The sequence below is a fragment of the Macaca mulatta genome, chromosome 4 (genome assembly GCF_049350105.2).
Source record: "Macaca mulatta isolate MMU2019108-1 chromosome 4, T2T-MMU8v2.0, whole genome shotgun sequence".
Classification (NCBI taxonomy): domain Eukaryota; kingdom Metazoa; phylum Chordata; class Mammalia; order Primates; family Cercopithecidae; genus Macaca; species Macaca mulatta.
Window position 1 is genome coordinate 169,319,608 of NC_133409.1, and position 27,553 is coordinate 169,347,160.

At 43.8% G+C, this 27,553-nt stretch overlaps 1 protein-coding gene across 15 annotated transcripts in view; it reads left to right on the forward strand.

Annotated features, from left to right (window-relative positions):
- Positions 1-27,383, forward strand: part of MCUR1 (mitochondrial calcium uniporter regulator 1) — a 44,147-nt gene extending 16,764 nt beyond the window's left edge. For 3 of the 15 annotated variants that reach the window (XM_078000940.1, XM_078000943.1, XM_078000945.1), the window contains 3 exons: positions 3,599-3,652; positions 5,529-5,643; positions 26,496-26,655. In XM_078000940.1, the coding sequence (XP_077857066.1) occupies positions 3,599-3,652; positions 5,529-5,643; positions 26,496-26,569 (243 nt within the window). In that variant the 3' untranslated portion in view covers positions 26,570-26,655. Of the gene's footprint in view, positions 1-3,507; positions 3,653-5,528; positions 5,644-6,669; positions 6,747-26,495 lie in introns of those variants that run through there. The other 12 variants (XM_015135584.3, XM_078000944.1, XM_015135585.3 and 9 more) reach the window with 9 other exon arrangements.
- The last annotated feature ends 170 nt before the right edge of the window (positions 27,384-27,553 follow it).

Sequence of the window (27,553 nt, forward strand, 5' to 3'; positions counted from 1 at the left end):
CCAGCTAGTTCTTATATTTTCAGTAGAGACAGGGTTTCACCATGTTGGCCAGGCTGGTCTCAAACTCCTAACCTCAAGTGATCTGCCCACCTTGTCCTCCCAAAGTGCTGGGATTACTGGAGTGAGCCACCGCGCCCGGCCTAAGGGTGTTTTAATAAAGATATGTGTCAGGTTGCCTCTAGTGATGTTTAACCCTGTCTGAATCTTCAGCTGTCTTTTTGCTCGGACTTTATTTGAATTTGGTAACATCGGGTGCCTTTTTTATTCTCCGCATAATGAGAAACAGGACAGAGAGCATCTTGCACCAACACAAAACTGAATACACATGCAGAAACTGAGTACTCACAGCTATTTGTTGTCTTCACATTTTTGACAATTTACTTTTAATTAAAATGTGCTGTAATAATAAATGAAGCTAATACTGCAACTCAAAAAAGTAACCTACTTGTATTTTGGAACTGCCACTGGATTTCAAGAGTTAATCCGAGCTTCATTATACAAAACAATTATTAAGGCTGTGTTACCTGTCTTTCTAGTCTTACAACAACGTCTCCACCCATAAAGATTAAATCACCTAGTATTACTAAAATAGTTAATGGCTATAGCATGTCACTGGTGTCCAGAAGAGGAGAAACTCTTTTGATTATCTTTGTCTTTATGGGTTGTGTACTCAAGAAAAACCAAATTCACTTGATGTAGGAAAATGACTGCATGTAGCTAACCAACCTGAGAAAAACGACATCAAGGACATCAGGAAATACAGGGCATGAATGTAGATGAAAGCCAGTGAATTTTTTAAAAATTTTATGTGGAGTCATTTTAATAACATAACTAGGCTGATACATATGTACATTTTTCAATCATGTAACATTTAGATTTTGCTCATTTTAAGTTAGTGACATCATCCAGCAAACAAAAATTTTCCAGAAAATTTTTTCACAATTATAGTTTTCGTCTTTAAACCAAAATGAAAAAATTTCTGCCGGCCATGGTGGCTCACACCTGTAATCCCAGCACTTTGGGCGGCCGAGGTGGGTGGATCACCTGAGGTCAGGAGTTCGAGGCCAGCCTGGCCAACGTGGTGAAACCCTGTCTTTACCAAAAATACAAAAATTAGCCCGGCTTGATGGCAGTTGCCTGTAGTCTCAGCTACTCGGGAGACTGAGGCAGAAGAATCATTCGAACCCGGGAGGCAGAGATTGCAGTGAGCCGAGATCACACCACCGCACTCCAGCCTGGGTGACAGAGCAAGACCCTGTCTCAAAAAAAAAAAAAAAAGAAATTTCATTTTTCAAATACTCATATTTTTAAATTATTGGATATATAGAGTGGATCCATTCAGTGTTCTTATAAGAAAAGTAAAGCTTACAATATTTTGCAGATTTGATAATACAGCACTCCAAATACTTAACCTGATTTTATTTTACTTGAATTTACTAGTTAACTATGCTGATAAATATAATTTACATATAATTATTTTATCTGGAATGACGATACTGACCTTAATCTCCAGGAAGCAACCAATGCACAGAGTTTCAATTAAATCCTATCCATCATGACAGTAACTTTTTCTACATGACACAAAAGTGTCTTCGTGGTATATTTGAACAGTAACTGTGACTATGAATTGTTCTTACAGTCTTTTTTTAGTGTTTCATTATTATTTTAATTTCAATAGGTTTTGGGGGAATAGGTGGTGTTTGGTTACATGAAGAAGTTATTTAGAGGTGGTTTCTGAGATTTTGGTGGCCCCATCACCCTAGCATTGTACGCTGTACCCAGTGTGTAGTCTTTTGCCCCTCACCCACCTCCCACCCTTTCCCCCCAGTCCTCAAAGTCCGCTGTATCATCCTTTTGCCTTTGCATCCTCATAGCTTAGCTCCCATCAAGCCAGTGAATTTATGTGATTTAGTACCCTAACTGGGAGGTTGTTCTTGGTAATCAAAAACTTAGATTACTCTGAAGCACAAAGTAGTAGTAAATTATAAAGCTAGTGTGTTTGTTACATGCATTGGTGAAGATGAGTTTTTTGGCTCTCATTCTTTTGGTAAAGTTATAATGTTAAATATTAAATTGAAAATTAACTATGATATTTACAGCCAGTTCCAAAAGCAGTATGGCATATAAAGTTTTTGCGCATGGGGATATATAGCTACGTAGATGTTATTTTTAAAACCATGGCAGCGTCAAGATTTAGGCTTTGCTTTTGTGTGAGTCGATGTTGAGTTAATGAAGACAGGTTTAGTGATGCACAAAATCTTGTTCCACGCCGCCCTCTAGTGGTGATCTGATGCATAGGGCTCTCCTGGTCTGAAACCCTGAGGTTTAAAGAGCCTTGTTCTTGGTTTTACAACCTACTCCTCGCCTTAGGGTTTGGGGGTTTTGTGTTTGGTTTTGTTTTTCTCTCTCTCTCTCTTATCTTTTTTTTACTTCTAAGTTCTCAGTAGTCCCAGGAGAACATTTTACAGCTAGAAAGTTTATATATATTTCAAAGCATTAACTTTTTCTCTGTATAACAAGGTTAATGTAGGTCTTAAAAGTCTTAATTTAAATTACTCATTGTCATTTGCTCAATTAAATCCTGTTGCCCACTCCTAAGGAGGTAAGTCTGATTTCAATCTTATTGTCTCCAAAACTGCAGTAAATCTTTTCACTGACATTAATAACCAAAGGTGAGATACTTTAACTCTGGGTAGAATTAGTTCCTTTAGTAACACTGAATTATGACTATGCCCAAGTGGGTTTTTTTATTGTTATTAAAACCAACATGTGCAGGAGGCTAAGGCAGAATTGCTTGAACCCGGGAGGCAGAGGTTGCAGGGAGCCGAGATCAAGCCGCTGCACCCCAGCCTGGGCAATAGAGTGAGACTCCATCTCAAAACAAAAAAACAAACAAAAAAACCCCAACATGTGGTGAGTTAGTGTATTAATGTATTTACATTGTGTTTTATAATCACAGCACAATGTCTTTGTCATAGAATAATAATCCTTGCCGCTGTTTTTTCCCCAACTTCATACTTTTCCTGTCTTGTGTTGAGACTCAAGTAGTGACTTGTTTTGCTACTAGTTATGATGGGATAGCTCCTAAATTGAGTTGAGTCTCTATTTTCAACCCTCTCAAAACTAAAAACCATATGACTCAGCATCCGTGGAAATTGGTCCCCAGAGAGTGCTGCTGCAACAGTGGGAGGGACCGAAAGCCGTCACAGGAAAGATGCAGGGAGAAGTGATAGATGACTAAGGAAATCCAGATATTGGAGGAATGAGTAAGTATACATAAGAAACTTTAGCCAGCATGGTAGATCATGCCTATAATCCCAGCACCTTGGGAGGCCAAGGTGGGCAGATTACTCAAGCTTGGAAGTTTGAGACCAGCCTGGGCAATATGGCAAAACCCCATCTCTATGAAAAAAAAAAAAAAACAAAAAGAAACTTCAAATAACAGATATAAAGAGGCAGGTAGGCTACTTCATCCCAGAGTTGACTTTCTGGTGTTACATATTCTAGGAGTTACTGAGACCAGAATATTTAAGGCACCAGAGAAGGAGAAGAGAGAGGAGTAGATCAGAATCTGACCCATGTTACGTGTTTATTTCAGTATTCATTGAACGAAAAGAAGCTGCTGGAATTGCGAACAGAAATAGTGGCATTGGTAAGAAATGAGACTTTGATTTTTTCTTTATCATCGTATTCATCTTTGCTTCATCCCATGCATGGTTGTTTGTAATGATAATAGGAACTTATGTGCAGGTTTACTGTCATGGGAATTTTTTACATTGTGCTAAAATACAACATAAAAATTATGATCTTAACCATTTTTAAGTGTACAGTTCAGTGGTATTAAGTACGTTCACATTTTGGGGCAACCATCACCACTGTCTATCACAGAACTGTTTATTTTGCAAAACTGAAACTCTGCACCCTTTATGCATTCCCTTTTCCAACCCCTGGCAACCTCCTTTCTACTGTCTATGGATTTGACTATTCTACATACCTTATATAAATAGAACCATAGTGTTTGTCTTTTTGTGGCTGGCTTATTTCACTTAACACAATGTCCTGAAGGTTCATCCATGTTGTTGCAATGACAGGACTTTCTTCGTTTTTAATGCTGATTAGTATTCCATTATATGTATATACCACATTTTCTTTATTCATCTGTCAAGGGCACTTGTGTTGCTTCCACCTGTTGACTTTTGTGAATAGTGCTGCAGTGGGCATGGGTGCACAGATGTCTGTTGGGACCCCTGCTTTCAGTTCTTTTGGGTATATATGCAGAAGTGGAATGCCACAGGATTTTTTTGCACTTCACAAAATATTTGGTTATCTTAATGGAAGATAGTTATCCTATGAAAGATTTAACTTTCTTAATGAAAGTTTCCTTTTCTTTTCTTCTTTTTTTTTTTTTGAGATGGGGTCTCGCTCTGTCACCCAGGCTGGAGTGCAGTGGTGCAGTCTCAGCTCCACTGCACCCTCCTTCACCTCAGCCTCTAGAGTAGCTGGGACCACAGGTGCGCACCACCACACCCTGCTTGAAAGTTTGTTTTTCTGAACGAAAGTTTTACTAAGGAAGTTTAAATCTCACTAATTGAAGAATAGTGAGGAATGGAGAAGTCTTATTCTATTTTTAATTTATAGCATATGTTACTCCTTTTCCATACTGTATGGAACCTGGGGCCTCTGAAACACCCAAGAGGCTTTCATGAGAGAATTCCAGAATCCTGGGATATTTCTCTGGCATAATTTTCTAATCATCCAGGCATTTATTTCTTTCTTTCTCTGCCTGAATTGGTAGATTCCGTTGCTCTAGGAATTTCAGTGAAGTATTCCCACGGTTTTTATGCATTAATGCGGTTATACAACCCCCTATAAGGTCGGCCAAACCCACTGCCTTTGAGGGTTGATTATGTATCCAGTTTAACTGTATTGTATTTGGGGAAGGACACAAATTGGCCCTGGGTAACCAAGCCTCATAGCAATGAAACACTTGATATTTGAACATGGAAGAAGAAAGTTTTTTAAAAATATGACTAGAAATAGCTCAAGACAAGCACTGCCACTTTTACATTAGCTAAGACTCCATTTCTTGAAAACATTTTTGAGTTTACTGTATATCTTTGACTAAGGAGGATTTAGAAGGATGAGCCGTAGCTGTTGCCTTTGAGAACAGACTGGCCTCATAATGCCACATCATTTATATAGCAACCTAGAGCTTACAAATGCTTTTTCACATAGATTATCGCATTTGATTCTCTAAACAGTCCAGGTAAAGGCAGGGCCACTGGTTTGGTTGTTTCATTTTGTTCTGTTTTCATTTTTTCAAATAAAAGAAAACTAAGGCCTAGAGAGGTTAAGGGTCCTGACGAATGCAGCGTAGCATTAGGATTTTCGCACTGAGACTAAAGCCCAGGCCTCCGTAGTCTTACCCAGGTTTCCCTGTGACTACGCCCCATTGGGAATGAGCTATAGGATGGTGAACAGAGGGGACATGCTGTGGTCTAACGCTGTGACTCTCTTCATTTTAAAAGCATGCCCAGCAAGATCGGGCCCTTACCCAGACAGATAGGAAGATCGAAACTGAGGTTGCTGGCCTCAAAACCATGCTTGAGTCACACAAGCTTGATAATATTAAATATTTAGCAGGTAAGCTATTTTATATCTATTTAAATCAACCGGAAAAAAAAATAAATTTATAAAATAAGTCATTGACAGATACTGTGTTTCATTGATTCCAACACTTTCTGAAATATTTTAACATCTCTGGAATCGGAAAGCATCTTACAGTTTCCAATAGATGAAGTATCATACTTTAATTGGCACTTTTTCTTTCTTAGAAGTAAATAATTGTGTACTTTATAATTGATAGAATTGGAAATTTGATAAGATACTGTAATCGAAGTATAGTTATTAGGGATTTTAATGAGATTCAAGACAGGAAATATTTTATGGATAAAATGGAAGGTGTTTCAGTTGTAATCTTTCTGCTTCAATTGGCGACACTCCTTTTAAGGAGTTACTTTACTTTCGAGATTTTTTGATCCAAAAGAGAGAATGAACATTCATGTACCACCCCTGTACCCAAATTAACCATTATTTCAAGTCAGATTTAGCATCTTGAATTAATGAAATATTTTAAGGTCACAGCAGTATTTAACAGTGAAGTGTTGTTCTTTATATTAAATTGTGTGTCCCTGTCTATATAGTGCATATACGTAGACCTTGTGACCACAGAATTTTTGTGATTCAAAACGTTTATTGAAAAATTTTCTTAGCCTAGGCAACACAGTGAGACCTAGTCTCTACAAAACAATTTAGCCAGGCATGGTGTCATCCGCCTGTAGCTTCAGCTTCTTGGGAGGCTGAGGCAGGAGGATCGCTTGAGCCCAGGAGTTTGAGGCGCAGTGAGCTGTAATCACACCATTTCATGGTACACACCACCTGGGTGCCAGATGAGACCGCGTCTCTAAAACAAGAAAATAAAATAAGGGGTATGGGATTTGTTTTTTCAGTAGGCAGGTGTTTCACGGAATATGGCACATCAGTGAGCAATCTAAGTTTCTAGGTTTTCTTGGTAAATAAGTGAATAAGTGTGTGTTTTCTTAAAAAAAAGACGTTCCCTCAAGTAACTTAATAGAACTAATAGTACTCTCAATTGTTTTTTTCTTACAGGGTCTATATTTACATGCCTAACAGTAGCTCTGGGATTTTATCGCCTGTGGATCTAATAAAGTGTCTATTTAAAGAGATTTCTACTGTTTTGCCTTAAGAATACCAGATTGTTGGCCAGGCACGATGGCTTACGCCTGTAATCCCAGCACTTTGGGAGGCCGAGGTGGATGGATCACCTGAGGTCAGGAGTTCGAGACCAGCCTGGCCAACATGGTGAAACCCCATCACTACTAAAAATACAAAAATTAGCTGGGTGTGGTGGCGCATGCCTGTAATCCCAGCTACTTGGGAGGCTAAGGCAGGAGAATCACTTGAGCCCGGGAGGTGGAGGCTACAGTGAATTATGGACACTTAACCAAGATAAAGTAGTCAGGTATTCCATAGCCATTCCTCATCTCCTTTCCGCTTAGTTGACTTTCTAACTGAGCGGCGCACAGTGCATGGAAGACTCCACTCAGCCAGACCAGGGAGCTTGGTCTTGCCTGTGGTTCACACCAACAGCAAACATTGGTGTAATTCTCTACAACTTAAATCTTTGGCATATAGAGGATTTGAGGGTCTCCATGTTCAGGGTACAGTGGCTTTAATAAGTGCTGGAAAATCACTGAAGCTAAACCAAGAGCACCAGATCCTCTTTATCTAAATACCCAGTCTCTAATATGAGGTAGTCCCTGTACCAGAGTATTGTTTCAGCTGTAGGTGGTTGTTATGTTAATAAGACAGCTGTACCTCTACCTTCTTTTCTTTTGATTTCCATTGTCTTGGTAAGTTATTGTTAGGGTTATTTTTAATGTGCCTTCCAGCCAGAAAAATCAGCTGTCTAATGAAGCATTGCAATTGTAATGGGGACTCTTTTACCTCTTATAATGCAAGATTTTCCCTCCTCCCTCCCTCTTTCCTTCATGGTCTGCGAACTACAATAATACTGCACTGGTGTTATTACCTCTCTAGAAAACCTGCTGATTCTTAGCACGGAACTCTGCTTCAGTTTGCAGGACAAAGTCTGCTTCCTTCTGGTCTTCATTTACTTTTTATACAAGGGATGCCCTCAGCTCTCCATGTGTAAGATACCTAGATGATGGATACATATTTCATAAATGAAATTTACGTCATTAATGAATATCCCCCTGCCCACAACCAGCTCAGGCTTTCAAAATTTGAGAATGGTCATGCCACACAGCATCCTAATCTAGATTGACTAATTCTGGTGTTAAAAACATTCTCATACCTACCTTACCTTTATATTGAAAACAAATTCTAGATACAGCTGGGGTTATTCTGGAAAAGCACATTCTCTTTTTTTTTTTTTTGAGACGGAGTCTCGCACTTGTCGCAGGGCTGGAGTGCACTGGTGTGATCTCTGCTCACTACGACCTCCGCTTCCCGGGTTCAAGCGATTCTCCTGCCTCAGCCTCCTGAGTAGCTGGGATTATAGGTGCCCACCACCATGCCTGGCTAATTTTTGTATTTTTAGTAGAGACGTGGTTTCACCATGTTGGCCAGGCTGGTCTCTAACTCCTGACCTCGTGATTCGCCTGCCTTGGCCTCCCAAAGTGCTAGGATCACAGGCATGAGCCACTGCCCCTGGCCCATTCTCATCGTATTCAAATTACTGGCACATGGGCAAGAATAAGCATTTTGGAGACAATGACATTGATAGAACCTTTTCTGCCTTTCTCTGCATACACACATATGCACACAGGTACAGTGGAGGAGCCACAGGCAGATTTTTTGATTAGTTTGGTGAATACATTACTCGTCACTGTTCCAGTCACATTGGTAAAAAAGTAGTTACCTTTTGTCCTTTGGATGTCATGTCTAAACTTTGGAAAATATAAATCATTGCCCTTTTAGAGAATGTTTGTGTAGTCCAAAGATTCTGAGCTCCATATGATATGAAAATCAAGTACTTTTGCAAGAAAATAGCAGTTTCAAAGCGAAACATTATAAGTCTTTTCCAAGTAGATAAAACATTCTTAACTGATCAGTAAAATACGTTATCAATATATTGTCCCCCTTTCAGAGAAAAGTCCCCAGAAGAGACTGCACACTTAGCAATTGCCCTCATTATCAAAGGCCTAGGTGAGTGGCATAAAGGGCCATATGCAATTATGTATCAAGGTAAACATTACCTAACCTTGTGTAGGTTAAAAACTGAAGTGTCCTTGTCTCCTGATAAAACATTTTTAAAATAACATATGGTGGGGTGACATTTTTGCATCTGCTAAAAGTTTTCTCACATGTCATTCTTCCTCGTGATAGCGGGCTGCATCATTCTGGCACCTAATTTGGGTGTTCGATTTTCCTGTAGAGTTCTCTGCAGTACAGCGTAGCCGCTTTTTGGCCTTGGGAACAGTGAACTCTTCTTTTGATGGTGTGGATTGCATGCATATCTGGAGTGCGGAGGGTTCAGGACTGTTTTCGCTTTATTTGGTCAAATGTATTCTATTTGAAAACCATTTGAGCCCAACATACAAGGGTACCCTTCCCACTTCTGGCCCAAGCATCTGTGAGCCGACTAGACGTAATATTAAAACTTCCTGAGCCTGGGCGCGGTGGCTCATGCTTATAATCCCAGCACTTTGCGAGGCCAAGGGAGGCAGATCACCTGAGGACAGGAGTCGGAGACCAGCCTGGCCAACATGATGAAACTCTCTCTCTTCTAAAAATACAAAAATTAGCCAGGCGTGGTGGCACACACCTGTAATCCCAGCTTCTTGGGAGGCTGAGGCAGGAGAATCGCATGAACCCAGGAGGCAGAGGTTGCAGTGAGCCGAGATTGCACCACTGCAACGCTCACTGCAATGAGACTCGCACGCAGATGAGATCTGCCTGGGCGACAGAGTAAGACTCTGTCTCAAAATAAAGAAATAAATAAGTAAATAGAACCTCCTGAGCTACCCTGGCTTATAAGGATTCAGGAATTACTTTAGGAAATTAGGCATTAGCACCAGGAAGAGGGAAGATGGCTGGCAAAACTTCTAGCTAGCAACCTATGTCTAGCACAGCGGGAACTAATCATAGCGAGATCCGGAACACATATCCTTCTAGGTGCAGGTGGAGGGAACGACGTCCAGTGCCTGAAGCAGCACCTCATGTGGACAGAATGTCTGTATTTCCCTCTCCTGAACGAATCACTCGTCATTCTTAGAGGGCTCCTCTGCATTCCCCCTTTTATTCTCTCCCCTCCCCTGCCTTTTATCTTTTCTAAAGAGTCTGAACTCCGATTTCCATGCTTTCCTGCATTAATAAGCAAAACCTGCTTGTGTGCACGGTTCTTTACTGGAAACACAACTTTTTGTTTCTGTGTTGGTTTTACTGTCATCCAGTTTTCTAGCTTAATATCTAGCAAAACTAAATCTGAATGTACTCGCTTTTTCCGTTCAGTATGCCAAGCAGCTCAGTTGAAAGGCTTGACTCAAACCAGAAGTCTTGCTGGAATTCGTCTCTGAACACTTGAAAAACAGAAAGCCTGAGCCACAGCAAACATGCCTCTGTGTGCCGGGATAGCCTTTGTCTCCGCTTCCATGTGGCTTTTCCCTTTGTAGCTATGCTTAGTGACATAATCTTCCCTCTTCTTTTCTAGCCTCCTCCTTTCAAGCCTGTCTGTTAATTAACCATGTCAGTATTGGCAAGCAATTATCTTCCCCCACCTTAACATGTGATCTAAGAATTTTGCAAAATTCTAAACAAATACAGAGATGTTATAATAGAATTCATGTCTAGAAAACTTTAAGTTCATCAAATTGGTTGTGGCTTTTTTGGCACTAAGGCAAAAACATGTTAACCTGAAATAATTTATTCTTCATGTATGTAAAATATTTGAAAATGTTTAGCCTTTTATTAGAATTTTATTTGGAAAATACTTATCTTTCTACACATTTTACACTTACATTCCTTCGCTTATAACCCAAACAGTTTCTTAACTGTTTTGTTACTTAAGCAGATATTTAATTATGTTTTATTATCTAATAAAGTGTAAGATTCTTACTATCTAAAATATTTAATTCTGTGTGACTCATACACTTTCCTGATCATTCAAATTGAATATGAAAAGCTAGAATAACTGTATTGCAACTGTTAATTCCAGCCAATTGTATAAGTAAATCTAATACTTGAAAATTTGGGTATACATAGAAAATAAATTTTAATATAATGTACAAAATAAATTTTCATCATTCAAAATAATTTCTTTAGCATGTTCATGTTATGAGTAGTTTTATACAAGCTACTTGTTTGAGGGGAAATGACGAGGTTTAAACACAGCTTTTTAGAAATAGACAATTTTTTCTTTTTTTTTTTTGAGATGAGATACTACTCCATTGCCTAGGCTGGATGGAGTGCAGTGGTGCAGTCACTGCTCATGGCAGCCTCGACCTCCCAGGCTCAAGCAATCCTCCCACCTCAGCCTGGGACCCGAGCAGCTGGGACCATGGGCATGCGCCACCACACCCAGCCAATTTTCTTCTCTTCTTTGTAGAGATGGTGTCTCACTATCTTGCCCAGGCTGGTCTCAAACTTCTAAGCTGAAGCCATCCTCCTGCCTCATCCTCCCAAGTGCTGCTACTACAGGCATGAGCCACCGCATCTGGCTGAGAAATACACAATTTTTAAAAACACCTGGCCGGGCACGGTTGGCCGTGTCTGTAATCCCAGTAGTATGGGAGGCCAAGGCGGGTGGGTCACTTGAGCCCTGGAGTTCAAGACCAGCCTGGCCAACATGGTGAAACCCTGTCTCTACATTAAACAGAAAAATTAGCTGGATGTGGTGGCACACCTGTAGTCCCAGCTACTCAGGAGGCTGAGGTGGGAGGATGGCTTGAGCCCAGGTGGTAGAGGCTGCAGTGAGCTGTGGTTGTGCACTCTAGCCTGGGTGACAGAGCCAGACCCTGTCTCAAAATAAAATAAAAATAGCTATAAGGATTCATGGATATCCTAATCAGGCTAGCTTGAGCAAAACAAAAAGGAATGTCTTTTTTTTTCTTTTTGAGACAGAGTCTCGCTCTGTTGCCCAGGCTGGAGTACAGTGGCGCGATCTCGGCTCACTGTAAGCTCCACTTCCTGGGTTCACGCCATTCTCCTGCCTCAGCCTCCCAAGTAGCTGGGACTACAGGCACATGCTACCTCGCCTGGCTATTTTTTTGTATTTTTAGTAGAGACAGGGTTTCACTGTGTTAGCCAGGATGGTCTTGATCTCCTGACCTCGTGATCTGCCCGTCTCGGCCTCCCAAAGTGCTGGAATTACAGGCGTGAGCCACCGCGCCTGGCCAAGAATATCCTTTTTTGGCTTATGTTGGGTCAGGAAGGACCAAAAAAATGCCATTGTGAGATCTCCCCTCTGCACCTCTTACCTTCGCTTTTTCTCTGGAGGCCATAATCCTCCCAGACCTACTTCTTCAAGCACAGAGAGTCTGTGTGTCTGCAGGAAACACCGAGTACATCCCCTTACAGTTTAATGAGTAGCGAGCTCCACCCCGAAAAAGCTTGGGAAGGAAGTATCTAAAGCAAGCAGCTGGGGTCACAGGAAGCAGAAGGGTCCTCAGAGGGATGCATACTTAACCTTCCCTGAGGGCCTGTTGAGCAAATTCCCCACTTCCAAAAAATTGAGCTCTTCTTGGGTCAGCCTGTGCGGGTTGATCTTCAGTGTAATGAATACCTGCTCAGGAGGAGAGGAAAGGAACACCTGGGAAAAGAGGGTAAATGAAACACAGGTGGCTCACATCGGTGATCACATCTGTAATCCCAGCTCTTTGGGAGGCCAAGGCAGGAGATCACTTGAGGCCAGGAGTTCGAGACTAGCCTGGACCACAAAGCAAAACCCTGCATCTAAAGTGAGTGAATGAATGGTAGCCTGGAAATTAATTTCAGGTACATCTCATTTTCTCCAACCAGAAATCTTGTACCAAAGTTAGAGTCAAACTAGACTTGAGGGGGAACTGCAAAGTTTCACGAAGGCAACCAGCAGATCAGGTAGGCAAAGGCGGTAAATGATTTCCAAACTCAACCTTCAAGTTCAAAAATGGTGGGCAATGTGTTAGATTTTAGTCATCCTTCCACATCTCCCCTAGATCCCCATTTCACATCAATGTTAGGGGAACAAACTGAAAACCTTTTCTTTGCCTTGAGTTTTTTATTGCTTTTTCTTTCTTTTTTTTGAGATGGAATTTTTTGCTCTTATTGCCCAGGCTGGAGTAAGGTGTTGCGATCCCAGCTCACTGTAACCTCTGCCTCCCAGGTTCAAGCAATTCTCCTGCCTCAGTCTCCCAAGTAGCTGGGATTACAGGCGCCTGCCACCACACCCAGCTAATTTTTGTATTTTTAGTAGAGACGGGGTTTCACCATTTTGGCCAGACTGGTCATGAACTCCTGACCTCAAGTCATCCACCCACCTCCGCCTCCTAAAGTGCTGGGATTATAGGCAGGAGCCACCACTCAGAGCCATGATTTCTTTTTCTTTTCTTTTGAAACAGAGTCTCGCTCTGTCACCCAGGCTGGAGTAGAATGGCTTGACTGCAACCTCCGCCTCCTGCATTTAAGTGATTCTCCCACCTCTGCCCCCTGAGTAGCTGGGATTACAAGTGCCCGCCACCACGACCAACTAATTTTTTTGTATTTTTAGTAAAGACAGGGGTTTCACCATGTTGGCCAGGCTGGTCTCAAACTCCTGACCTCAGGTGATCTCACCTCCAGGCCTCCCAAAGTGCTGGGATTACAGGCATGAGCCACCATGCCTGGCTGATTTCTTTAAGAAAATTGTCTTAAAGGCATTTTCTAGAAACAGCTTTCTCTCTGGCATTCCACAGCAGAACTTCACCAGTTGTTCTGCTGCCCATCTTGTCTCCACCTTAATTCGGGAGCTTCCGTAGGAGGTTCTTGCCAAGGACCCAAAGCAGGTGGCCTTCGGGACACTGAAGAGCGGCTGGGGTGGCCACTGCCAGCCACCAAGGTGTAAGCATCAGCATCCTTCAGTAAAGATCAGTGAAATTTTGGTCTTTGTTTACATATCACAAATATGCAGATAAGTATTTTTAAGCAACACCTTCTCCAAGGAGTAGTTGAAACATGTAGGTGTTTTATAAGGTCCCAACTTGCCCTTTCAGTTTAAAGTAATTTATTTATTTTTTTCACATACTCTATGTTTCGGTAAACTCTGATTAGTTTCCATGATCTGAAGGTTCAGGTCAGCTTAATGTTAAAGCCAGGAAGCGGCACTCCCAGTTTCAGCTTAGTGTGGCATGTTTGCAGTTAATGTCTTACAACAAAGGTTTTAAAAATACTTCCTACTCCGCCACCTCAGGCTCAACAGGCTCATTCATTCCCCCAGGGGAAAAGACAGTTGCTTCATAGCACCTTGTCCCCTGTGGCATGAAAGTCAGTGTCGTTTCCTAACACAGAAGTATTTTGTTACTATTTGTCGTTCACATTTGTATAGTATTTTATGGAGTGCATGAACCTCACAGCCTTCTGAGGGGCGCGTAATAGGCAGTGTCGCTCTCTAACCTCAATAATCTGTGTGAGGTGCAGTGGCTCACGCCTGTAATCCCAGCACTTTGGGAGGTCTAGGTGGGCAGATCACATGGTCAGGAGTTCAAGACCAGCCTGGCCAACATAGTGAAACCCTGTCTCTACCAAAAAAATATAAAAAATAAGCCAGGCATGGTGGTGGGTGTCTGTAATCCCAGCTACTCAGGAGGCTGAGGCAGGAGAATCGCTTGAACCTGGGAGGTGGAGGTTGCAGTGAGCCGATTATGCCATTGTACTCCAGCCCGGGCAATAGTGTGAGACTGTCTCAAAAAAAAAAAAAAAAAAAATTTGAATAGACTATAGACTTCGTGAGGAAAAGATGGAGGCCTGGAGAATCAACACAGTGACCCCATGAAAACACTTACATGTATTTTGTTGACATTTGTATCCCATGATGCTCTCAACTGCAGTTAGTATAAAATGAGCAGTGGCTTACACCTAAGGACTTCTGTTTCTTAAGTCTAAAATGGGTGATCCTCAGGGTTGGATTGGCAGCTCAACAGTGCCTACAAGGATTGGAGCTCCTTTCATCTTTCCATTCTTACCTTCCTACATATGTCATCTTTGAGCTTCAGGCTGGGGGTTTATCTGATCTCAAGGGGGCTGCCACCTCTCCAGGCATCACATCCTCACATGATAGCACCCAGAGGAGGGTGCTACCAAGAAGGGAGGGAGGTGTGAAAGGGCCCTTCTCATGTGTCTCTCTCTCCTTTAAATCAGGGAGAAATATTTTCCAGAATCTTCCTTGCCACAGAAACCCCCACGTGTCTCATAGACCAGGATTGGGTCACACAGACTGGTTGCAAAATAGAATTTTAGCTTTTTCCACTCCTCGTAGGAGGTGGACAAGGGAGAAGAAAGTTGGAAGTGGTTTTTGGATTGGCATTCATCAGCATTGGTTAGTGTTCACGAAAATAAAACACAGGCTGCACACTAAAGAGAACCATACAGCGAGTGTTAAGTTGCCATCACTTAGTAGCTGGAAATACTGCAGAATGTCCCCTCCTTTGATTTCCAGTGTCATGTGGTAATTTCAGTTCATTGTGTTTCACATAATTTTACCAGCTCTCTACCGAATCTTAAATTACTTTTTTTTTTTTTAATGTTATGACTAGTTTCTAGGATCCCACTATAATTCTGGATTAACTCAGATGCTTGAGGGGAAAAAAAAAAAGTTAACCAAAAAATCCATGGCTGGCGCAGTGACTCACGACTGTAATCCCAGCACTTTGGGAGGCCAAGGTGCGTGGATCACCTGAGGTCAGGAGTTCGACACCAGCCTGTTCAACATGGAGAAACTCCGTCTCTACTAAAAATACAAAAATTAGCCAGGCATGGTAGTGTGCACCTGTAATCCCAGCTACTTGGGGGGGCTGAGGCAAAAGAATCACTTGAAGCCAGGGGGCGGAGGTTACAGTGAGCCAAGATCGTGCCGCTGCATTCCAGGCTGGGCGAAAGAGCAAGACTCTATCTCAAAAAAAAAAAAAAAAAAAAAAATCCACGTAGGCTGGGTGCGGTGGCTCACGCCTATAGCACTTTGGGAGGCCAAGGTGGGTGGATGGCTTTTGCTCAGGAATTTGAGACCAGCCTGGGCAACATGGTGAAACACTGTCTCTACACAATAAACAAAAATTAGCCAGGTATGGTGGCATACACCTATAGTCCCAGCTACTCAGGAGGCTGAGGTGGGAGGATCACTTGAGCCTGGGAGGTCAAGGCTGCAATAAGCCATGATTGTGCCACTGCACTCCAACCTGGATGACAGAGTGAAACCCTCTCTCAAAAAAAAAAAAAAAAAAAGAATCCATGTACACATTTGGGCATTTCTCAAAACTCACTGATTTATATGAAGGGACTTCAAAAAGTTTTGTGGAAAAATGGAATTAGAAGATAAAAATTAAAAGTATAAACTTTATTTCTCAATATAAGCTTCATCAAGGTCAACAGTCTTGTAAGCAATGATACCAGCCATGTAGTCCATCCTTAAGGAACTGAGGGTCCTGGGAACTTAACCATATCAACGCAGTCTTTTTTATACTATTAACTGAAGAAAATTGGGTGCCTTTTACAGGTTTTTTGTTTGTTTGTTTGTTTGTTTATTTGTTTGTTTTTGAGACAGGGATTTGCCCCTTTGCCAGGCTAGAGTGCAGTGGCGCAATCTCAGCTCACTGCAGCCTCTGCCTTCCAGGCTCAAGCCATCCTCCCACCTCAGCCTCCGAGGTGGCTGAGACTACAGGCGTGCCACCACACCCGGCTAATTTTTGTATTTTTGGTACAGATGGGATTTTGTCATGTTGCCCAGGCTGGTCTCAAATTCCTGAGCTCAAGCAATCCTCCTGCCTTGGCCTCCCAAAAGCAATTATAGGAGTGAGCCACTGTGCCCAGCTTATTTTCTTTTTTAAAAAAATTAATATTTTCATTTAAAATAAATTGAGACAGGGTCTTGCTTTCTTGGCCAGGTTGGTCTTGAACTCCTGGCCTCAAGTAATCCTCCCGCCTCAGCCTCCTAAAGTTTTAGGATTTACAGGAGTGAGCTACTGTGTCCGGCCTCTGTTTTTTTTTTTTTTGGATTTTTTTGAGACATGGTCTAGCTCTGTCACCCAGGCTGGAGTGCAGTGTTGAGATTTTGGCTCACTGCAGCCTCGACCTTCTTAGCTCAAGCGATCCTCCCATATCAGCCTCCTGAGTAGCTGGGACTACAGGTATGCACCACCATGCCTGGCTAATTTTTTAATTTTTTTTTTTCTTTTTGAGGCAGAGTGTCACTCTGTTGCCCAGGCTGGAGTGCAGTGGTACGATCTCGGCTCACTGCAACCTCTGCCTCATGGGTTCAAGCAGTTCTTCTGCCTTAGCCTCCCAAGTAGCTGGGATTACAGGCACGCGCCACCACACCTGGCTAATTTTTGTATTTTTAGTAGAGACAAGGTTTCACCATATTGGCCAGGCTGGTCTCAAACTCCTGACCTCGTGATCCACACACCTCAGCCTCCCAAAGTGCTAGGATTACAGGCGTGAGCCACCACACCAGGCATGCCCAGCCTGTTTTCAAACTGATATAATATCCTTCTTCCTGCCTCAAACTAGGTTCTGTTCAGACATGTTATAGCAAGTTAGTGTGTGTTTATTTGGTGCAAAAACATTTTAAAATCCATACATAAATTTTTTCATAATATGCATTTTGCATGACCTTTTTGAAGTCCCCTTGTATAGTAGTGGCTTTTCCATATTGTTTTAAATAAAAGTAGCATAACCTAGGTACAACTCCTAAGACAGAAGAGGAATCCTTAGAAGCCTACCAACCCCCCCCCCATAAAATAAAAACATTTAAAGTATTCAGTTACTTAAAAAAAATTCCAAGCTGGGCATGGTGGCTCATGCCTGTAATCTTGCACTTTGGGAGGCCGAGGCAAGTGGATCACCTGAGGTCAGGAGTTTGAGACCAGCCTGACCAAGATGGTGAAACCCCGTCTCTACCAGAAATACAAAAATTATCCGGTCGTGGTGGCATGCGCCTGTAGTCCCCGCTACTTGGGAGGCTGAGGCAGAATTGCTTGAACCCGGGTGGCGGAGGTTGCAGTGAGGAAAGATCGAGCCACTGCACTCCAACCTGGGTGACAGAGCAACACCCCTTCTCAAAAAAAAAAAAAAATTTCCAGGCACCCAACTAGCCCTAAAAATGAACTATAAGCAAGAAATTACTTAAAGAAACAATAGCCAAGAAAGTTAAAGTCGTGAGATATTTGGTTCCCTATAAAAACTAATGATAACGGCATGCCTATAATCCCACCACTTTGGGAGGCCAAAGTGGGTGGATCACCTGAGGTCAGGAGTTTGAGACCAGCCTGACCAATATGGTAAAACCCTGTCTCTACTAAAAATACAAAAATTAGCCAAGCGTGGTGGCAGACGCCTGTAAACCCAGCTACTCGGGAGGCTGAGGCAGGAGAATCGCTTGAACCGGGAAGGCAGAGGTTGCAGTGAGCTGAGATCGCGCCACTGCACTGCAGCCTGGGCGACAGAGCGAGACTGTCTCAAAACAAAAACAAAAACAAAACAACAACAACAAAAAACTAAAGATAACATCTGAGCATATGTCCCTCAGTTGTTTTTCAGAAACCCAGATCCCCACTGAATGGATCCACTGGCACATAAACCTCAAATAAGGGGAAACTGGGGGCTAAACTCTAACCACTGTTTGTTCTAAATTTCTTCTTCCTGAGCAGCCTACAAAAAGTCACACCCTCGAGCCAGAGCTGCCATTCTTTTTTACTGACCCCAAATATTTAAACAAAGCTCTTTTTTAACCAATTACAAATAAAAAAATCTTTAAATCCACCTACGACCTATGGGTCCCCACATCGAGATGTCCTCTATATGAGAAGCCAGCCTGTATCCTCCATATATTAATTTATGACTGCCTATAACCTCTGCCTTCCCGCCTTTAAAAACCCTGACGTGGGCCGGGCGCGGTGGCTCAAGCCTGTAATCCCAGCACTTTGGGAAGCCGAGACGGGCGGATCACGAGGTCAGGAGATCGAGACCATCCTGGCTAACACGGTGAAACCCCGTTTCTACTAAAAAATACAAAAAAACTAGCCTGGCGAGGTGGCGGGCGCCTGTAGTCCCAGCTACTCGGGAGGCTGAGGCAGGAGAATGGCGTGAACCCGGGAGGCGAAGCTTGCAGTGAGCTGAGATCCGGCCACTGCACTCCAGCCTGGGTTAGAGAGCGAGACTCCGTCTCAAAAAAAAAAAAAAAAAAAACCCTGACGTGTAAGTCTTGGGTCTTAAGCATGAGCTGCCTGATTCTCCTTGCTTGACACCCTACAGATAAACACCCCCAGATCACCTGAGGTCAGGAGTTTGAGACCAGCCTGGCCAACATGGTGAAACCCCGTCTCTACTAGAAATACAAAAAATTAGCCCGGCGTGGTGGCGCGCGCCTGGAATCCCAGCTACTTGGGTGACTGAGGCAGGAGAATCGCTTGGACCTGGGAGGCGGAGGTTGCAGTGAGCAGAGATCGCGCCATTGCACTCCAGCCTGCGAGACAGCAAAAATCTGTCATAAATAAATAAATAAACGCTCCCCGCTTTCTCCCACTACAAGCCTCAATATAGATATTTGATTTTACTACACCGGGCAAGTAGACCCTAGTTCAGCTCAATAACACCCCCTTCCCTTTAAAGGGGGCAGGAGTATAAGTCCAACACCTAAGCTGCTTTTGCTTCAGTTGCCTTAGGGTGGGTGCATGGCAAAAGTATGTACTCCTGCACACCACCCCTCTCCTCTTTCCAGCTTCCTGTTTCCATCTTTTCTGTCACCTACAAGAATAATTCAGATCATATATACTTGGTCTGAAATTTGCATGATTATGGGAAAAGAGTACTAAAATCCATCTATATTTGGTAGAATTCGTGGTTGGTAAGGGATGACTGTGGCTTATTCGTGGTTGGTAAGGGCCCTCCGCCTTATTCATAGGGTGGTAGACCTAGAAGTCATTGTGTCCTCTACTGAAGTTGTGGAATGCTGCAAATTACTTATTTATCCAATTCCTTCATCCAACCTAGGAACAGAAAATACAGCTATGATACAAGTATGCAATTAAACCACAAAGTTGGATACTTATGAAAATAAAAAAGCAGTTGAACTACTCCTGCCCCTTTTAAAGGGAAGGGAGTGTTACTGAGCCGAACTGGGGTCTACTTGCCCAGTGTAGCAAGGTCAAATATCTATATCCAGGCTTGTGGTGGGAGAAAGGGGGGTGTTTATTTGTAGGGTGCCAAGCAAGGAGAATCAGGCAGCTTATGCTTAAGATCTGAGGCTTATAGGTAAGGGTTTTTAAGGCAGCGAGGCAGAGGTTATAGGCAGTCATAAATTAATTTTTTGAGCTTTCCCTATTAATATTTACGTGAATGAGCCTGGACAACATGGTGAAACCCCATCTCTAAAAAATACAAAAATTAGCTGGGTGTGATGACACATGCAGGAGGCTCAGGCAGGAGGATCACTCAAGCCCAGGAGGTCAAGGCTACAGTGAGCTCTGATAATGCCACTGCACTCCAGCCTGGGTGACAGAACAGGACCCTGTCTCAAAACAAACAAAAAAACAGAAGGAAAGAAAAAAGTGTATGTGGGCTGGGCGCAGTGACTCACGCCTATAATCCCAGCACTTTGGGAGGCCGAGGCGGGTGGGTCACCTGAGGTCAGGAGTTCGAGACTAGCCTGGCCAACATGGTGAAACCCAGTCTCTACTAAAAGTACAAAAATTAGCTGGGTGTGATGGTGGATGCCTGTAATCCCAGCTACTTGGGAGGCTAGGGCAGGAGATCGCTTGAACCCAGGAGGTGGAGGTTGCAGTGAGCCGAGGTTGTACCATTGCATTCCAGCCTGGGCAACAAAAATGAAACTCCATCTCAAAAAAAAAAAAAAAAACGAAAGACAGAAAAAGAAAAAATGTATGTGAATGCCTTTGCTTGGTTGTAAGCACCAGCAAGTGCTAGTAGGCAAGCAGTAGCAAATTTCCAAAGCTTAGAACTCCATTCGAAAACATTTAAGATGGAGAAAAATGTACCTATTACCGTTTTCCTGAGACTTAACAAAACCATGATTATTTTGTTTTAGCAGCACAATATCTTGTTACGGTTGCTAAAAACCGGTTTTTGCAGGCAGATATTTACCACTATGAATACAATGAGTCAGGAGCCCTGGCCGTAGCTCCCTGCCTTGCCACTTGTTGCACTCTTGGGAAAACCATTTGACCTTGCCAAGCCTATGTTTTAGTCAGTCCAGGCTGCTATTACAGAATACCATAGACTGGGTGGCTTCAACAACAAACATTTCTCACAATTCTGGAGGCTGGGAAGTCTGGAATCATGGTACTGGCTGGCAGGTCTGGTGTCTGGTGAGAGCCCACTTCCTGGTTCACAAATGGCTCTCTTCTTGCTGTGTCCTCACGTGGAGTGGAGAGACAGAGGAAACAAGCTCTCTAGAGTCTCTTCTTTTTTTTTTTTTTGAGATGGAGTCTTGCTCTGGCGCCCAGGCTATAGCGCAGTGGTGCGATCTCGGCTCACTTATAGCTCTGCCTCCCGGGTTCACGCCATTCTCCTGTCTCAGCCTCCCGAGTAGCTGGGACTACAGGCACCTGCCACCACGCTGGGCTAATTTTTTGTATTTTTAGTAGAGACAGGGTTTCACCATGTTAGCCAGGATGGTCTCGATCCCCTGACCTTGTGATCCTCCTGCCTCGACCTCCCAAAGTGCTTGGATTACAGGCATGAGCCACCGCGCCCGGCCTAGAGTCTTTTCTTATAAAGGCACTAATCCCATCATAAGGACTCCATGCCTGTGACCATCACACTGGGGAATAGGGTTTCAACACAGGAATTTGGAGGAACACAAATTCAGTCCAGAGCACCTTAGTCCTTACATTTCGAAAACAACAACAATAATTACAATAGGAATGCTTATAAAGCATTTATTTACTGCATTCCAGTCATAGTTTGTTTTTTGTTTGTTTTTTGTTTTGGTGGGGGATGGGGTCTCCCTCTGTCACCCAGGCTGGAGTGGAGAGATCTCAGGTCACTGCAGCCTCCACCTCTCCCAGGCTCAAGCAATCCTCCCACCTCAGCCTCCCGAGTAGCTGGGACTATAGGCATGTACCACCACACCCAGCGATTTTTTTCTGTTTTTTGGTGGACAAGGAATTTCCCCATGTTGCCGGGGCTGGTCTCAAACTCCTTAGCTCAAGCTATCTGCCTGCCTCGGCCTCTCAAAGTACTGGGATTACAAGCATGAGTCACCACACCCGGCCTCCAGATGTAGTTTTTGTTTGTTTGTGTTTGTTTTTCTGAGACAGAGTCTTGCTCTGTCACCCAGACTGGAATGCAGTGGCCGATCTCAGTTCACTGCAATCTCTGCCTCCCGGGTTCAGGCAATTCTTCTACCTTAGCCTCCTGAGTAGCTGGAATTACAGGTGCCTGCCACGATGCCCAGCTAATTTTATTTTATTTTATTTTTTTATTTTTAGTACAGACAGGGTTTCACCATGTTGGCCAGGCTGGTCTCAAACTACTGATGTTGTGATCCACCTGCCTCTTACCTCCCAAAGTGCTGGGATTACAGGCGTGAGCCACTGCACCTGGCCCAGGCATAGTTTTAAAGTCATCACAATCTCATTTAATCGTCATCACATTCCTATGAAGTAAGTACCACAGCGATCTCTATTTTGCAGATGAGGATACTGAGGCATAGAAAGTTTAAGTAGACTGGATGAGGTGGCTCACACCTATAATCCCAACATTTTGGGAGGCTGAGGTGGGAGGATCCCTTGATCCCAGAAGTTTGAGACCAGCCTGGGCAACATAGGGAAACTCCATGTCTATTTATTTAAAAAAAAAAAAAAAAAAAAAAAAAAGTGGGCTGGGCATGATGGCTCATGCCTGTAATCCAATACTTTGGGAAGCTGAGGCAGGTGGATCATCTGAAGTCAGGAGTTCAAGACCAGTCTGGCTAACATGGCAAAACCCTGTCTCTATTAAAAATACAAAAATTAGCCAGGCATAGTGGTATGCACCTTTAATCCCAGCTACTCAGGAGGCTGAGGCAGGAGAATCACCTGAATCCGGGAGGTGGAGGTTGCAGTGAACTGAAATTGTGCCACTGTACTCCAGCCTGGGAGACAGAGTGAGACTTTGGCTCAAAAAAAAAAAAAAAAAAAGTAATAAAGTTGAAGTAACTTGCCCGAGAACACATAGCTAATAAATGGTGACTTCAGAGTCGAACCTAAGCATTCTGATTCCAGGGAATAGATACCTTACCTGGGTGATCACATGTGGTAAGGATCAAATGAGGTCAAATACATGAAAATATTTTCTAAACAATAAAACCCTGGCTGGGCGCAGTGACTCGCACCTGTAATCCTGGCACTTTGGGAGGCTGAGGTGGGTGGATCACAGGTCAGGAGTTCAAGACCAACCTGGACAAGATGGTGAAACCCCATCTCTACTAAAAATTCAAAAAAAATTAGTCGGGCATGGTGGCAGGCCCCTGTAATCTCAGCTACTCGGGAGGCTGAGGCAGGAGAACAACCTGAACCTGGGAGGTGGAGGTTGCCATGAGACGAGATCATGCCACTGCACTCCAGCCTAGGCAATGGAGTGAGACTCCATCTCAGAATAAATAAGTAAATAAATAAATAGTAAAACCCCATACCTACATATAAAATGTGTAGTCTGAGGCCGGGCGCGGTGGCTCAAGCCTGTAATCCCAGCACTTTGGGAGGCCGAGATGGGCGGATCACGAGGTCAGGAGATCGAGACCATCCTGGCTAACACGGTGAAACCCCGTCTCTACTAAAAAATACAAAAAACTAGCCGGGCGCGGTGGCGGGCGCCTGTAGTCCCAGCTACTCCGGAGGCTGAGGCAGGAGAATGGCGTGAACCCGGGAGGCGGAGCTTGCAGTGAGCTGAGATCCGGCCACTGCACTCCAGCCTGGGCGGCAGAGCGAGACTCCGTCTCAAAAAAAAAAAAAAAAAAAAAGTGTAGTCTGCATGCAATAACTGGAATCATTGGCTAGTAATTACTAATAATATTACTTGCCCAACCACCAAACAAGCAAACTTCTGTTAGTACCCTCCCTGGCAACCACCCCAGGGTACTAAGACGAATTTACTGAGAAAGATGCAGTACCCTAGTAAAAGAACATTCTTCTTTGAGTATCTAGGGCACAGACTGTAGTAGATATTAGAAGAATGTAGATAACCCATGGACATATCTGTGAGCTCTCGAGTGTTACACCACATCAATCTTTCATACAGATCCCAGAGTGACTGTGAATGTTTACATTTTTATTGGGGAATCTTCATATAAAGGGGCTGAGCCCACTGTTTGGGTATTAGATTCACCCAAAGTTTAGACCTTAAATACTTCTTACTGTTTGATTCAGTACCCTTTTTTCTGAGACCGGGTCTCACTCTGTCACTCAGGCCAGAGTGCAGTGGTGCAATCTCGGCTCACTGCAACCTCTGCCTCCCATGCTCAAGCCATCCTCCTACCACAGCCCTTCATGTAGCTGGGACTACAGGCATGCACTACCATGTCTGACTAATTTTTGTATTTTTTGTAGATACAGTTTTGCCACATTGCCCAGGCTGGTCTCGAACTCCTGAACTCAAGAAACCCACCCGCCTTGGCCTCCCAAAGTGCTAGGATTACAGGCATGAGCCACCATGCCCAGCCTTCAGTACCCTTCTTTTGTGACATGATCATTAACTGGGATATTTCATTATTTTTATTTTCTTTTTTTGAGATGGAGTTTTGCTCTTTCGCCCAGGCTAGAGTGCAGTGGCACGATCTCTGCTCACTGTAACCTCTGCCTTCCAGTTTCAAGCGATTCTCCTGCCTTAGCCTCCCAAGTAGCTGGGACTACAAGTGACCGCCACCATGCCTGGCTAATTTTTGTATTTTTAGTAGAGACGGGGTTTCACCATGTTGGCCAGGCTGGTCTCGACCTCCTGACCTCGTGATCCGCCCGCCTCGGCCTCCTGAAGTGCTGGGATTACAGGCGAGCCACTTTGCCCGGCCTGGGATATTTCATTCTTAATCATCCAAGTTGACCATCTGCAACACTTCATGAAGAAGTAAAACAAATTTCAGCAGCTTTTTAAAACTTCCCCAGAAAGTTGGGCTACCCAAATCCTGACCACGCCCTTGTGAGCATTCACATCTCATCCAGCATCTGTGCTTTATTTGCATAAAACCCTTCTTGCTTGCTCTCAGCTATCAATGGAGTCCAGAAGAGTGTCTCCCACTCTTCTCAAGCAAAGCAGGGCTTCAGGTCCCAAAAAAGCACAGGAATAACGGGGACATTTGCAGGGCACACCATCTTTTCACCTCAACTTCTTGTGAGTTAAAAATGTAATGTATATTTGCCTATGCTGGTGGTGGTGTGTTTCCTTTTTTTTTTTTTTATTTTTGAAACAGAGTCTTGCTCTGTTGCCTGGGCTGGAGTGCAGTGGCGGTCTTGGCTCACTGCAACCTCCACCTCCTAGGTTCAAGCGATTCTCCTGCCCCAGCCTCCAGACTAGCTGGGATTACAGGCATGCACCATCACACCTGGCTAATTTTTGTATTTTTAGTAGTCAGGGGTTTCGCCATGTTGGCCAGGCTCGTCTTGAACTCCTGAGCTCAAGTGATCCACCTGCCTTGGCCTCCCAAAGTGCTGAGATTATAGGCTTGAGCCACCTCACCTGGCCGATGGTGTGTTTCTGTGTGTATGAGACAGTGCCCCCAGAATAGGCCAATCCATAGAGATAAAAAGTAGATTTATGGTTGCCTGAAACTGAAGGACTTCGGGCAAAATAGTGACTGCTGATCAGGCAGGATTTGTTTTTGAGGTGATAAAACTGTTCTAAAATCAATCATAGTGATAGTTGCACAGCTCAGTAAATATACTAAAAACCATGAAATTGCACATTTTGAATGGGTAAATGGTATGTTGAAATGTCTCAATAAAGCTGACATTAAAAAAATACTTCAGAAAGCGCACCATTCTTTTAAAAAAGAAAAAGAGCAAGTAGTAACACTAAAAGGAACGTCCGAAATCATCTATCCATCTACACCTTCAATATACAGAGGAAAAACCCAAGCCAGAGAATGTTGTGCTTCACTGCAGCGCTCACAGACGGTGGCTGGAATGCCCAGCCTGGGGTCCAAATGACACCTTGGTGGATCCCCTTCCATGACTCCTGACTGCTCTCCCTTAGAAGAGGCTTTGGGTGGTTGTTAAAACCCAAATCACTTTTTATTAGGATTTAGTAGGCTGGGCGCAATGGCTTATGCCTATAATCCCAGCATTTTGGGAAGCAGAAGCAGGTGGATCACCTGAGGTCAGAAGTTCGAGACCAGTCTGGCCAACGTGGTCAAACCCCGTCTCTACTAAAAACAAAAAATTGGTTGATGTGTGGGGGTGAGCACCTGTAATCCCAGCTACTCCGGAGGCTGAGGCAGGAGAAATAATTGAACGTGGCAGGCGGAAGTTGCAGTGAGCAGATTTTGCCATTGTACTCCACCCTTAGCAAGAGCAAAACTTATTCTCAAAAAAAAAAAAAAATTAGTGATAACGAAATTCAACAATTCATCATCACTACATTTAAAATGTTTAACGAGGGGCAAAGTGTTAAAATGTTTAACGAGGGGCAAAGTCTACTTCTGATCAGCACGATGAGAGAAACTGAGATCATACATTTATAGCCTGGGCAACACAACCACACCCCATCTCTTACATTTTTTTTTTTTTTTTAATCAGCCAGGCATGTGGTCCCAGCTACTCAAGAGGCTGACGCAGAATCACTTGAACCTGGGTGTTGGGTGCTGCAATGAGCAGAGATTGCGCCACGACACTCCTGCCTGGGCAGCAAAGCGAGCCACTGTCTTAAAAATAAAAATAAAATGCAATCATCCATGTATGAGCTTATCCCCAGCTGTACTGCGGTTCCGAACGCAGGGCAAGGCCTGCTCACTGACTCCTGCGGGTGGCTGGGGTTGGCGGCCGCGCGTGGCGAGCAGGAGCTCCTTGTCCACGGGAAGGCTTCTTCCAGGGAACAACTCTGCATGAGGGCCAAAAGGGGGCGCCCCCAACAGCTTCGTCGCCCCAGGCAGAAGGTTCGGCGCTTGGCCAGCCGGGGACCGCAAGACATCCGCGCCAGAGAAAAACCCTGGCAATCTCCTCTCCTCCCCCAAACTCTACATAGACCCAGACCAGCAAGACAAGTGTGCTCAGAACCCCGTGATTAAAGGGGCCTGCTCGCCTCTCCGCGGACTTGCTGTCGCAGGCCTGGCCCACAAGCCGCTGCGCCGGGTCGTTAAGGGAGCCGCGGGGTGGCCGCAGGCCTTGAGACTACGGCGCCTGGAGATTCTGGTCTAGGCCCTACAAAATCTCCACGACTCTCAGGTACCTCATCGGTAAAAACTAAGTGTCCGTAATTGGAGTCTTGCTGACTTCAAAAATGAAGCCGCGAACCCTCACAGAAAGTGTTACAGTTCTTAAAAATGGTGTATCCAGAATTTGTTATTTTAGATGTTCAGAAGTATTTGGAGCTTCATTCCTTCTGGTGGCAGCTTCGTGGTATCGCTGTCAGGAGTGAAACTGCAGACCTTCGTGGTGTTACAGCTCTATAAAGGCAGAACGTCTGGAGTTGTTCGTTTTTCTCGGTGGGTTCGTGGTTTCATTGGCTTCAAAAGTGAAGCTACAGACCTTCACAGTAAGTTTTAACAGCTCATAAACATAGAGTAAACCCAAAAAATGAGCAACAAGTAAGAGCGATTGCAAAAAGCGAAAGCACAAATCTTCCACCTTCCGAAACA